Genomic DNA, 14,086 nt, shown 5'->3' with positions numbered 1-14,086 from the left:
ACTCTCCCGTCCCGGCTTTCGACCTCCTTTTGTCCCCGACCACGGCTAGTCTCCTTTCCTGGCTTTCGACTCGCTTCCAACCCCGACTAGTTTTTGCTCTCCTGTCCCGGCTACTGACCCGTTTTTTCTGTTCCCATCGCTCGCCACGGAAGTCCTACTTTCGCGTTCAGAGCGACCTGCTTCCCGCATCCAGCAATCACAGAATCGTGGGTGCAACCCTTTCTCGTTCTTCCAATAAAACTTGTGAGAAACGCAACGCAAGTGGGTCCTGTCTCCGTTCTGGTCCTGACAATAAAAGGACTGCGGATTGTTAACAATCCATCTATTTTTCTAAGTAAAATAATAAATATATGAATAGATGAATAAATAATGATTGAATGATTTTGAATCTCACAAGAGTATTCCTAAAAAGAAGGATAAGGGAAGTTCTGGAAAAAAAAAGTTGGATTAACTTAACAGATGCAGTCCGTTCTAGACAGAATTTTTTCTTAACTTAAGGTTTATTTAGTGCATTATAAATCGATACAACCAAAAAGGTACTCCAAAATATCCTAGCTAGTAGAACAATGAACTCTAAGACGTCAGATGTGTCAGGACCAGAACGGAGACAGGACCCACTTGCGTTACGTTTCTCACAAGTTTTATGAAAAGAAAGAAGTGATGCGCCCACGATCCGGTGTTCGTTAGGCGCGGGAAGTAGGTCACTCCAAACGCAAAAGTGGATCTTCCGTGGCGAGCAAGGTGGTGTCGGGAACGGAAAAACGGGTCAGTAGCCGGGACAGGGGAGCAAAAACGTGGTCGGGTCGTAAGCGAGTCGTAAGCCAGGAAAGGAGAGTAGACGTGGTCGTGGACAAAAGAACTCGGAAGCCGGGACGAGAGAGTTGAAGTTGTCAGGATCAAAAACGGGTCGAAGCTGGGGAACAGACGGGAGCAAAAAACAATTGTTCAAGGAAATCAATTATAAATACATGCACTTGTATTTGTGGCAATTCATCTCATAAATCACCATTAAAAATTAGTACAATAAAATATGTATTCAGAATCATTTGTGACGATTTTTATAAACACATTAAATTAAATAGATACATCTTTTTTTTTTTTTTTTTTTGCAGCGATTTCATGGAAAAACTGGCAAAAATTGTCAGGACCAGAACGGAAACAGGACCCAATTGCGTTACGTTTCTCACAAGTTTTATTAAAGGAAAGAGGAAGGGCTGCGCCCATGATCCGGTGTTGTCAAGTCGCTCTCGTACTCGGAGTGTGATCTGAACACGGAAGTGGATCTTCCGTAGCGGGCGATGGCGGTGTCAAGGACGGAAAAACGGGTCAGTAGCCGGGACAGGAGTGCAAAAACGTAAGCCAGGATAAGGAGAGTAGACGCGGTCGTGGACAAAAGAGGTCGAAAGCCGGGACGGGAGAGTAGATGTGGTCAGGATCAAAAATAGATTGAAGCTGGGGAACAGATGGAAGCAAAAAACAGGGGGGAGTCAGGGTTGAAAAAGGCTTGCCTAGTGTTCACTGAGGTTGGCAGACGGACTGACCAAAGGGGACAAATAGCAGTGGGTTTAAATAGGGACAGAGAGCCAATCAGAGTCTGAGGCAGTTGGAGCCAAAGGAACGGGCACAGGTGATGCATATCGGTAATTATGACAAGATAAATCATAAAATAAGAACATTCCGACAGTCTGACACATTGGTGGCTGTCTGGGGCCGCTTTGTTCCTCCAGAACCTGGACCGTTTACTGTGCTTCATTTAAGAAAGACTCACGTCGGTGAAAAAAAGGATATAAACTAAATAGATGTAGCTAACAAGTTGTCTTCTGCAAAACATGTGACTTTTCCATTTAGCATCCAGGATCGTTTTTTTGTTTTTTTTCCCATCAGGCGCTCCGACAGGTTGCCACCTGAAAGATGACAACCGGCACTGGCAGTTACACGCCCATTATTACCCACCGTTGCTACGCTCTGCTAGCGTCAAGAAGTTTATGGTGGGCTACGAGATGCTAGCCACGGAGCAGCGGGACCTCACGCCAGAACAGGTCACTTACAATATATATATCTATATACAGTGTTCTGGTTTGCCCGCGCCCCTGCGTCCTCGACGCATCATTTTTGCTGGGGACACATTGTGTCAAGTCAACGTGCGTCCCCGGGACGACACTTTTTTGACACTAAATTGTCATTATTACCCGATTACTTTTATTTTTAACAAAGATTTACCGCACTCCAAACTTTTCGTCAGGCAGATCCGCCATTGTTGTTTTGGTCTCGCGCCGATCTCGGCAAACGAGATCTCGTTTCAAGATGACGTCATTGTTGTGGTGTTTGTCCTCGATTTAAGGTGAAAATCAACAAAAAATTGCTAATTTCTTCAATTCAATGAGCTGACACTACTTAGTGTGTAACTTATTCTTATTCATTTTTGCTTTTCTATGGAAATGCAACTCTGAATAATGTGCATGAGGCACTGGAGAGAAACGATAAAGGGTCACTTTTAGCCAGAATATAATATCCAATTAGCCGACACTACTTAGAAATATACTATAAATGTATCTTCCTGATTAGAATATACTCTGATTTTCTGTAGAAATACTACCACAACTTGGTTGTGTCTCCTCTCTTCCTTCTGAATAATGTGCATGAGGAACTTTTAGCCACGCTATAATATCCAATTAGCCGACACTACTTGTTGGAAATATAGTATAAATGTATATTCCTGATTAGAATATACTCTGATTTTCTGTAGAAATACTACCACAACTTGGTTGTGTCTCCTCTCATCCTTCTGCATAATGTTCATGAGGAACTTTTAGCCAGGCTATAATATTGAATTAGCCGACACTACTTGTTAGAAATATAGTATAAATTTATATTCCTGAATAGAATATACTCTGATTTTCTGTAGAAATACTACCGCAACTTGGTTGTGTCTCCTCTCTTCCTTCTGCATAATGTGCATGAGGCACTGGAGAGACACAATGATGAGTCACTTTTAGCCACACTATGATATCCAATCAGCCAACACTACTTGTTAGAAAAATGGTAAGCATTTATCTTCCTGATTAGAATATTCTCTGATTTCTGTAGAAGTATTACCACAACTTGGTTGTGTCTCCTCTCTTCGTTCTGCATAATGTGCATGAGGAACTTTTAGCCACGCTATAATATTCAATTAGCCGACACTACTTGTTGGAAATATAGTATAAATTTATATTCCTGATTAGAATATACTCTGATTTTCTGTAGAAATACTACCACAACTTGGTTGTGTCTCCTCTCTTCCTTCTGCATAATGTGCATGAGGCACTTTTAGCCACGCTATAATATCCAATTAGCCACCATTACTTGTGAGAAATATGGTAAACATTTATCTTCCTAGGTAGAATATACTCTGATTTTCTGTAGAAAAACGACCACAACTTGGTTGTGTCTCCTCTCTTCCTTCTCCATAATGTGCATGAGGCACTGGAGAGACACGATAATGAGTCAATTCAAGCCACACTATGATATCCAATCAGCCAACACTACTTGTTAGAAATCTGGTAAGAATTTATCTTCCTGATTAGAATATACTCTGATTTTCTGTAGAAATACTACCACAACTTGGTTGTGTCTCCTCTCTTCCTCCTGAATAATGTGCATGAGGAACTTTTAGCCACGCTATAATATCCAATTAGCCGACACTACTTGTTGGAAATATAGTATAAATGTATATTCCTGATTAGAATATACTCTGATTTTCTGTAGAAATACTACCACAACTTGGTTGTGTCTCCTCTCATCCTTCTGAATAATGTGCATGAGGAACTTTTAGCCACGCTATAATATCCAATTAGCCGACACTACTTGTTAGAAATATGGTAAAAATGTATCTTCCTGATTAGAATATACTCTGATTTTCTGTAGAAATACTACCACAACTTGGTTGTGTCTCCTCTCTTCCTTCTGAATAATGTGCATGAGGAACTTTTAGCCACGCTATAATATTCAATTAGCCGACACTACTTGTTGGAAATATAGTATAAATTTATATTCCTGATTAGAATCTACTCTGATTTTCTGTAGAAATACTACCGCAACTTGGTTGTGTCTCTTCTCTTCCTTCTGCATAATGTGCATGAGGCACTGGAGAGACACAATGATAAGTCACTTTTAGCCACACTATGATATCCAATCAGCCAACACTACTTGTTAGAAAAATGGTAAGCATTTATCTTCCTGATTAGAATATTCTCTGATTTCTGTAGAAGTATTACCACAACTTGGTTGTGTCTCCTCTCTTCGTTCTGCATAATGTGCATGAGGAACTTTTAGCCACGCTATAATATTCAATTAGCCGACACTACTTGTTGGAAATATAGTATAAATTTATATTCCTGATTAGAATATACTCTGATTTTCTGTAGAAATACTACCACAACTTGGTTGTGTCTCCTCTCTTCCTTCTGCATAATGTGCATGAGGCACTTTTAGCCACGCTATAATATCCAATTAGCCACCATTACTTGTTAGAAATATGGTAAAGATTTATCTTCCTAGGTAGAATATACTCCGATTTTCTGTAGAAAAACGACCACAACTTGGTTGTGTCTCCTCTCTTCCTTCTCCATAATGTGCATGAGGCACTGGAGAGACACGATAATGAGTCAATTCAAGCCACACTATGATATCCAATCAGCCAACACTACTTGTTAGAAATCTGGTAAGAATTTATCTTCCTGATTAGAATATACTCTGATTTTCTGTAGAAATACTACCACAACTTGGTTGTGTCTCCTCTCTTCCATCTGAATAATGTGCATGAGGAACTTTTAGCCGCGCTATAATATCCAATTAGCCACCATTACTTGTGAGAAATATGGTAAACATTTATCTTCCTAGGTAGAATATACTCTGATTTTCTGTAGAAAAACGACCACAACTTGGTTGTGTCTCCTCTCTTCCTTCTCCATAATGTGCATGAGGCACTGGAGAGACACGATAATGAGTCAATTCAAGCCACACTATGATATCCAATCAGCCAACACTACTTGTTAGAAATCTGGTAAGAATTTATCTTCCTGATTAGAATATACTCTGATTTTCTGTAGAAATACTACCACAACTTGGTTGTGTCTCCTCTCTTCCTTCTGAATAATGTGCATGAGGAACTTTTAGCCACGCTATAATATCCAATTAGCCGACACTACTTGTTGGAAATATAGTATAAATGTATATTCCTGATTAGAATATACTCTGATTTTCTGTAGAAATACTACCACAACTTGGTTGTGTCTCCTCTCATCCTTCTGCATAATGTTCATGAGGAACTTTTAGCCAGGCTATAATATTGAATTAGCCGACACTACTTGTTAGAAATATAGTATAAATTTATATTCCTGAATAGAATATACTCTGATTTTCTGTAGAAATACTACCGCAACTTGGTTGTGTCTCCTCTCTTCCTTCTGCATAATGTGCATGAGGCACTGGAGAGACACAATGATGAGTCACTTTTAGCCACACTATGATATCCAATCAGCCAACACTACTTGTTAGAAAAATGGTAAGCATTTATCTTCCTGATTAGAATATTCTCTGATTTCTGTAGAAGTATTACCACAACTTGGTTGTGTCTCCTCTCTTCGTTCTGCATAATGTGCATGAGGAACTTTTAGCCACGCTATAATATTCAATTAGCCGACACTACTTGTTGGAAATATAGTATAAATTTATATTCCTGATTAGAATATACTCTGATTTTCTGTAGAAATACTACCACAACTTGGTTGTGTCTCCTCTCTTCCTTATGCATAATGTGCATGAGGAACTTTTAGCCACGCTATAATATCCAATTAGCCGACACTACTTGTTGGAAATATAGTATAAATGTATATTCCTGATTAGAATATACTCTGATTTTCTGTAGAAATACTACCACAACTTGGTTGTGTCTCCTCTCATCCTTCTGAATAATGTGCATGAGGAACTTTTAGCCACGCTATAATATCCAATTAGCCGACACTACTTGTTAGAAATATGGTAAAAATGTATCTTCCTGATTAGAATATACTCTGATTTTCTGTAGAAATACTACCACAACTTGGTTGTGTCTCCTCTCTTCCTTCTGAATAATGTGCATGAGGAACTTTTAGCCACGCTATAATATTCAATTAGCCGACACTACTTGTTGGAAATATAGTATAAATTTATATTCCTGATTAGAATCTACTCTGATTTTCTGTAGAAATACTACCGCAACTTGGTTGTGTCTCTTCTCTTCCTTCTGCATAATGTGCATGAGGCACTGGAGAGACACAATGATAAGTCACTTTTAGCCACACTATGATATCCAATCAGCCAACACTACTTGTTAGAAAAATGGTAAGCATTTATCTTCCTGATTAGAATATTCTCTGATTTCTGTAGAAGTATTACCACAACTTGGTTGTGTCTCCTCTCTTCGTTCTGCATAATGTGCATGAGGAACTTTTAGCCACGCTATAATATTCAATTAGCCGACACTACTTGTTGGAAATATAGTATAAATTTATATTCCTGATTAGAATATACTCTGATTTTCTGTAGAAATACTACCACAACTTGGTTGTGTCTCCTCTCTTCCTTCTGCATAATGTGCATGAGGCACTTTTAGCCACGCTATAATATCCAATTAGCCACCATTACTTGTTAGAAATATGGTAAAGATTTATCTTCCTAGGTAGAATATACTCCGATTTTCTGTAGAAAAACGACCACAACTTGGTTGTGTCTCCTCTCTTCCTTCTCCATAATGTGCATGAGGCACTGGAGAGACACGATAATGAGTCAATTCAAGCCACACTATGATATCCAATCAGCCAACACTACTTGTTAGAAATCTGGTAAGAATTTATCTTCCTGATTAGAATATACTCTGATTTTCTGTAGAAATACTACCACAACTTGGTTGTGTCTCCTCTCTTCCATCTGAATAATGTGCATGAGGAACTTTTAGCCACGCTATAATATCCAATTAGCCACCATTACTTGTGAGAAATATGGTAAACATTTATCTTCCTAGGTAGAATATACTCTGATTTTCTGTAGAAAAACGACCACAACTTGGTTGTGTCTCCTCTCTTCCTTCTCCATAATGTGCATGAGGCACTGGAGAGACACGATAATGAGTCAATTCAAGCCACACTATGATATCCAATCAGCCAACACTACTTGTTAGAAATCTGGTAAGAATTTATCTTCCTGATTAGAATATACTCTGATTTTCTGTAGAAATACTACCACAACTTGGTTGTGTCTCCTCTCTTCCTTCTGAATAATGTGCATGAGGAACTTTTAGCCACGCTATAATATCCAATTAGCCGACACTACTTGTTGGAAATATAGTATAAATGTATATTCCTGATTAGAATATACTCTGATTTTCTGTAGAAATACTACCACAACTTGGTTGTGTCTCCTCTCATCCTTCTGCATAATGTTCATGAGGAACTTTTAGCCAGGCTATAATATTGAATTAGCCGACACTACTTGTTAGAAATATAGTATAAATTTATATTCCTGAATAGAATATACTCTGATTTTCTGTAGAAATACTACCGCAACTTGGTTGTGTCTCCTCTCTTCCTTCTGCATAATGTGCATGAGGCACTGGAGAGACACAATGATGAGTCACTTTTAGCCACACTATGATATCCAATCAGCCAACACTACTTGTTAGAAAAATGGTAAGCATTTATCTTCCTGATTAGAATATTCTCTGATTTCTGTAGAAGTATTACCACAACTTGGTTGTGTCTCCTCTCTTCGTTCTGCATAATGTGCATGAGGAACTTTTAGCCACGCTATAATATTCAATTAGCCGACACTACTTGTTGGAAATATAGTATAAATTTATATTCCTGATTAGAATATACTCTGATTTTCTGTAGAAATACTACCACAACTTGGTTGTGTCTCCTCTCTTCCTTATGCATAATGTGCATGAGGAACTTTTAGCCACGCTATAATATCCAATTAGCCGACACTACTTGTTGGAAATATAGTATAAATGTATATTCCTGATTAGAATATACTCTGATTTTCTGTAGAAATACTACCACAACTTGGTTGTGTCTCCTCTCATCCTTCTGAATAATGTGCATGAGGAACTTTTAGCCACGCTATAATATCCAATTAGCCGACACTACTTGTTAGAAATATGGTAAAAATGTATCTTCCTGATTAGAATATTCTCTGATTTCTGTAGAAGTATTACCACAACTTGGTTGTGTCTCCTCTCTTCGTTCTGCATAATGTGCATGAGGAACTTTTAGCCACGCTATAATATTCAATTAGCCGACACTACTTGTTGGAAATATAGTATAAATTTATATTCCTGATTAGAATATACTCTGATTTTCTGTAGAAATACTACCACAACTTGGTTGTGTCTCCTCTCTTCCTTCTGCATAATGTGCATGAGGCACTTTTAGCCACGCTATAATATCCAATTAGCCACCATTACTTGTTAGAAATATGGTAAAGATTTATCTTCCTAGGTAGAATATACTCCGATTTTCTGTAGAAAAACGACCACAACTTGGTTGTGTCTCCTCTCTTCCTTCTCCATAATGTGCATGAGGCACTGGAGAGACACGATAATGAGTCAATTCAAGCCACACTATGATATCCAATCAGCCAACACTACTTGTTAGAAATCTGGTAAGAATTTATCTTCCTGATTAGAATATACTCTGATTTTCTGTAGAAATACTACCACAACTTGGTTGTGTCTCCTCTCTTCCATCTGAATAATGTGCATGAGGAACTTTTAGCCACGCTATAATATCCAATTAGCCGACACTACTTGTTGGAAATATAGTATAAATGTATATTCCTGATTAGAATATACTCTGAGTTTCTGTAGAAATACTACCACAACTTGGTTGTGTCTCCTCTCTTCCTTCTGCATAATGTGCATGAGGCACTTTTAGCCACGCTATAATATCCAATTAGCCACCATTACTTGTTAGAAATATGGTAAAGATTTATCTTCCTAGGTAGAATATACTCCGATTTTCTGTAGAAATACAACCACAACTTGGTTGTGTCTCCTCTCTTCCTTCTGCATAATGTGCATGAGGCACTTTTAGCCACGCTATAATATCCAATTAGCCACCATTACTTGTGAGAAATATGGTAAACATGTATCTTCCTAGGTAGAATGTACTCTGATTTTCTGTAGAAAAACGACCACAACTTGGTTGTGTCTCCTCTCTTCCTTCTCCATAATGTGCATGAGGCACTGGAGGGACACGATAATGAGTCAATTCAAGCCACCCTATGATATCCAATCAGCCAACACTACTTGTTAGAAATCTGGTAAGAATTTATCTTCCTGATTAGAATATACTCTGATTTTCTGTAAAAATACTACCACAACTTGGTTGTGTCTCCTCTCTTCCATCTGAATAATGTGCATGAGGAACTTTTAGCCATGCTATAATATCCAATTAGCCGACACTACTTGTTGGAAATATAGTATAAATGTATATTCCTGATTAGAATATACTCTGAGTTTCTGTAGAAATACTACCACAACTTGGTTGTGTCTCCTCTCTTCCTTCTGAATAATGTGCATGAGGAACTTTTAGCCACGCTCTAATATCCAATTAGCCACCACGACTTGTTAGAAATATGGTAAAAATGTATCTTCCTGATTAGAATATACTCTGATTTTCTGTAGAAATACTACCACAACTTGGTTGTGTCTCCTCTCTTCCTTCTGAATAATGTGCATGAGGAACTTTTAGTCACGCTATAATATTCAATTAGCCGACACTACTTGTTGGAAATATAGTATAGATTTATATTCCTGATTAGAATATACTCTGATTTTCTGTAGAAATATTACCACAGCATGGTTGTGTCTCCTCTCTTCCTTCTGCATAATGTGCATGAGGCACTGGAGAGAAACGATAAAGAGTCAATTTAAGACAGACTATAATATCCAATTAGCCACCACTACTTGTTTTAAATATGGTAAGAATGTATCTTCCTGATTAGAATATACTCTTATTTTCTGTAGAAATACTACCACATCTTGGTTGTGTCTACTCTCTTCCTTCTGCATAATATGCATGAGGCACCGGAGAGAACCGATAATGAATCATTTGATGTATTGCCACAATATTCAATAAGCAGACACTAGTTGTGAAAACCATTCTTTGCATTTGTTTGTTTTTCTATAAATGTAGTAACTCTTGCTCATGTCTGCTTTCTACCTCACTCTAATGTGCATGAGACACTGGAGAGACACACTATAATATTCAATTAGTCGCCAGTGCTCTCACTCACCCTTTGTCAGTCCGTCAAAGAACCTCTGCACCCGCAAGACGTGGGTTTTGACTCTGTCCGGTATCCTGTTTGTGTATCCTGTCCGGTATCGATCACGTCTATTTCATCCTGTTTTGATATCGGTCTCACGTCTCCAGTGTCTGGTATCGTTCCCGTCTATCTCGTTCTCTCTGATCTCTGTCTCCAGTCTCCTATATCTGTTATTAATCCTGTCAGTCCTGTTCTGTCCAGTATCTGCTCGTGTAACTTGTATCGATCTCGTTGGTCTAATGTGCATGTAAAATAAAGCTTGTGTGATAAACGTTACGCATCTGGGTCCTCCACCTGTTCCGGTTCTTGACACACAATTAACATGACTAATCTAAACAGTGCTGGAAATACAATTCGAATTAGCAGTAACTCATATAAAGGTACATTAAAAGCTCCCTTATTTTTTTTCAGAATAAATACATAAAAATGTCAATACAACCAACATGAGTTAAATTAACTTAAAACAAAAAGCGCAAAAAGCAAATAATATTATAATGAAGCTGGCGAATTGAAAAGTGTGGGCACGCCTGTTTTGGAGCCAGGTTGATGAACTCATGTTCTGGTAACAGCCAATCAGTCAACCTTCCACCGTCGTGTGCTTCTTATGCTCTCTCTCAAACACACAAGATTGATTGACTAACTAGTGTTATGTTAAGAGCTAATATGTCAGTCTCCACCTGAATGTACGTTTCAAGCTATCTTTTAATCACACACGCTTTTCTACCACAAACTTGTTCAAATCTCAATATTATCAGTGCCGTGTTTCCGGTCTGCTGTGTGTGGAGCTTCTGCTTCAGTGGCTCTCCAACCGATCGCTTATCCAATCAGAATGGTCAGGATGGGTGGTGAGGTAGAGGGGAAGGGTAGGAGCAAGAGGGAGAGAAGCTCGGCTGCATCTGAGCTTTAATAATTTGCCCGTTTAATAAATGAAAACTCTGATACTGATATCTGTCAAATCTTCAAATATCGGTTGGCTTCCTGATTGGTTCCTTGTCCTACTTAAGCTCAATCCTTTCACCCGCCTGTTGTCAGTCCGTCAACAAACCTCTGTTTTCCCAAGGCAAGCATTTTTGACCCTGACTCCCGTCGGTCCCGTTTTTCACCCGTCCGTTCCTGATTTCCCCGTTTGTCTCCGGTGATTGGAACTAATATCAAAATGCACCGTTTACCAGATTGTTCGAATTTAACCAAACACAACCTACATTCATCCAACATTTTTTTGCGGGTTCGTTTCTTGACGGAAAAGATGACCAGTGATTATTTCTCTAATCTGGTCCTGTCACTCTCCTTTTGTCAGTCCGTCTGCGAACCTCTGTTAATACAAGACAAGCCCTTTTGACCCTGACTCCCGCCTGTCCCGTTTTTGCTCCTGTTTTTCCACCTGTCCAATTCTGATCTCCCCGTTTGTCTCCGGCTACGAACCGTTTTTGATCCCGAACACGTCTGCTCTCCCGTCCCGGCTAACGACCCGTTTTTGATCCCGCCCACGTTTGTGCTCTCCTGTCTCGGCTATCGACCTGTTTTTACGTCCCTGACACTGCCATCTCCCACGGAGGCAGATTTATTTTCATTGTGTACTCCATCAAAAACGGCCGAATTAGTGACGTTAGAGTCTCTGGGAAGCCTCTTCTGAAGTCCTTTAGTTCTCTCCTTATTGGCCCACCTCTCCCGCATGATAGTGTGCCGGCTCCTCCCATGGGCGTGCCAAGGAAGCCCAACGTGGGCTCCACCACCTCGCCGCAATGTCTGGAATGTTCAAAACAACACTGAGCGTTTTTACGTCATCAGGGCCCCTGATTATCTTATCAGCCCTTCGTCCCGTTCCCGCCGTTCCTGTAAACATTTTCTACTAGGGTGCTCTGACCTCGCACCACAGCCAAGCCAGTGAATATCTTTTGCATTACATGTAATTTGTATTCGATCGTATAAAATCCTTTATAGTCAAATGTATAGAATCCTTTACCGGCTACGACCCTTTTTTTCGACCCTGACCACGCTCTGCTCTCCCGTCCCGGCTAACGACCCGTTTTTTTCCCCGTCTACTACGATCTCCCGCTCTAGTATCTACTAATCATAGTATCGGCCTGAAATCCTTTTACTGTGTACTTTTTGCAGGCGGCGGAGAAGTTACGGAACCTTCCAGAAGAGCACTACAAAAACCGACGCGGAGACGACAAATGAGTGAGCAAAAATATCCCGGAAATCAATGAAAACACTGCAATTAATTTGACGGTGACACGACACACTGTCATGTTTTGTTTTTCTTCTCTGGAAATTGAAAATCTCAGATGCGGAGAGATTGTTTTTCTTTTTAGGGAGAAGACGAGATGTCACCGTTGTCATCGTCTTCCATTTTATGAACAACATGACTTCTTTTATTTTGGCTAAAAGCGACGTCCTTTGTTTTCCACTACAGTGACAAACCGCATTTTTTTTTTTTGTCTTTTCAATCGGACTGTTTGTGACTCATTTTTGGATTTAACAAGCCCGAGATATTTTTTTTTTATAGCGCTCATAAAATATTTTGTTTTTTATCGGCCCATCTCAGTTTCTGGGATGATACCAATTTTTTTCCCCCGTGGAATTGAATTTGCATTTGGTTGTTTTTGATACATGTCATGGTTCTCACTCAATAACAATAGAAGTCCATTTTTTTTATTCATTTTTGTAATATTTTCATTCATTTGTTTGAGAAAATCTCATCTCATCTCATTAGCTACACCGCTTATCCTCAGTAGGGTCGCGGGGGTGCTGGAGCCCATCCCGGCAATCAACGGGCAGTGGGCAGGGGACACCCTGAACTGGTTGCCAGCCAATCGCAGGGCACACAGGGACAGACAACTCACTCGCTCATTCACACCTAGGGAAAATTTGGACCCACGCAAGCACGGGGAGAACATACAAACTCCGCACAGGAAGTCTGGAGCTGGATTTGAACCCACGCAGGAGGTTCCCATGACATGAACTGTGCCGCTAACCACTGCGCCGCCGTGCTGCCCATTGTTTTAAAAAATGTGTGGTTATTTTTTAGTTGGAACAAGCCTCAGATTTATTCGATTATTTTTTCTTGGGTGGTCATGGAATGAGCTGTTTTTATCAGCCCATCTGTTTTTAGGAATATACAAAAATGATATCTTTTTTCTTTTTTCAGGCTTTTGATTTGTTTTTGTGTGTTTTAAGAAATAAATAAACACTATATAAAAATAAAATTTGCAATATATTTTTGTCAAAAACCGGGACAGGATCAGGACCCAAACGCGTGACGTTCTCACACAAGCCTTTTATTTTACCGGAAATGAGGAGTCATGCACGTTAGGCAGCGGTCTGGCGAGATCGATTACAATTGCCCGAGGAGATATTGGACGGATGGGGTCGATACCGGGCAGGACTGGACAGACAGGATTGATAATGAAACAGGATATCGAAATAAACAGGACAAACAAGACAGTAACAAAACTGGAAACTGATATTCAACAGGACAAAGTAAACAGGAACAATACCGGACAGGAAATACCAACAGGAAAACAGGACCAGGTCAGAACCCACGTCTTGCGGGGCAGAGGTTCGTTGACGGACCGACAATGGAATGTTTTGACATTGTTTTATTTTTATCACATTGTCAACAAGTCATATTTCAATCACAAGTTTTCTTCCCCTTGAACTCAAATGAGCTATTTCAAAATTGGATTCAAAAGGAAAAATGAGAGCACTGAGCTTAAAAAGACGGAAAGCCAATCCG

The 14,086-nt window shown here is 39.5% G+C and overlaps 1 protein-coding gene across 3 annotated transcripts in view; it reads left to right on the top strand.

The window, feature by feature from the left end:
* The window catches only part of galt (galactose-1-phosphate uridylyltransferase), a 38,319-nt gene extending 25,004 nt beyond the window's left edge, over positions 1-13,315 (top strand). The window contains exons 10-12 of one of the 3 annotated variants that reach the window (XM_088356105.1): positions 1,885-2,039; positions 12,463-12,528; positions 12,663-13,315. In XM_088356105.1, coding sequence (XP_088212231.1) covers positions 1,885-2,039; positions 12,463-12,528 — 221 coding nt within the window. In that variant the 3' untranslated portion in view covers positions 12,663-13,315. Of the gene's footprint in view, positions 1-1,884; positions 2,040-12,462 lie in introns of all 3 variants that reach the window. The other 2 variants (XM_088356106.1, XM_088356107.1) reach the window with 2 other exon arrangements.
* The last annotated feature ends 771 nt before the right edge of the window (positions 13,316-14,086 follow it).

Source organism: Urocampus carinirostris, chromosome 16, assembly GCF_059441175.1.
Source record: "Urocampus carinirostris isolate Australia breed hairy pipefish chromosome 16, RoL_Ucar_1.0, whole genome shotgun sequence".
NCBI classification, from domain to species: Eukaryota; Metazoa; Chordata; class Actinopteri; order Syngnathiformes; family Syngnathidae; genus Urocampus; species Urocampus carinirostris.
The sequence above is the reverse complement of the archived record's forward strand: the minus strand, read 5'-3'. Positions and strand labels throughout refer to the sequence as shown.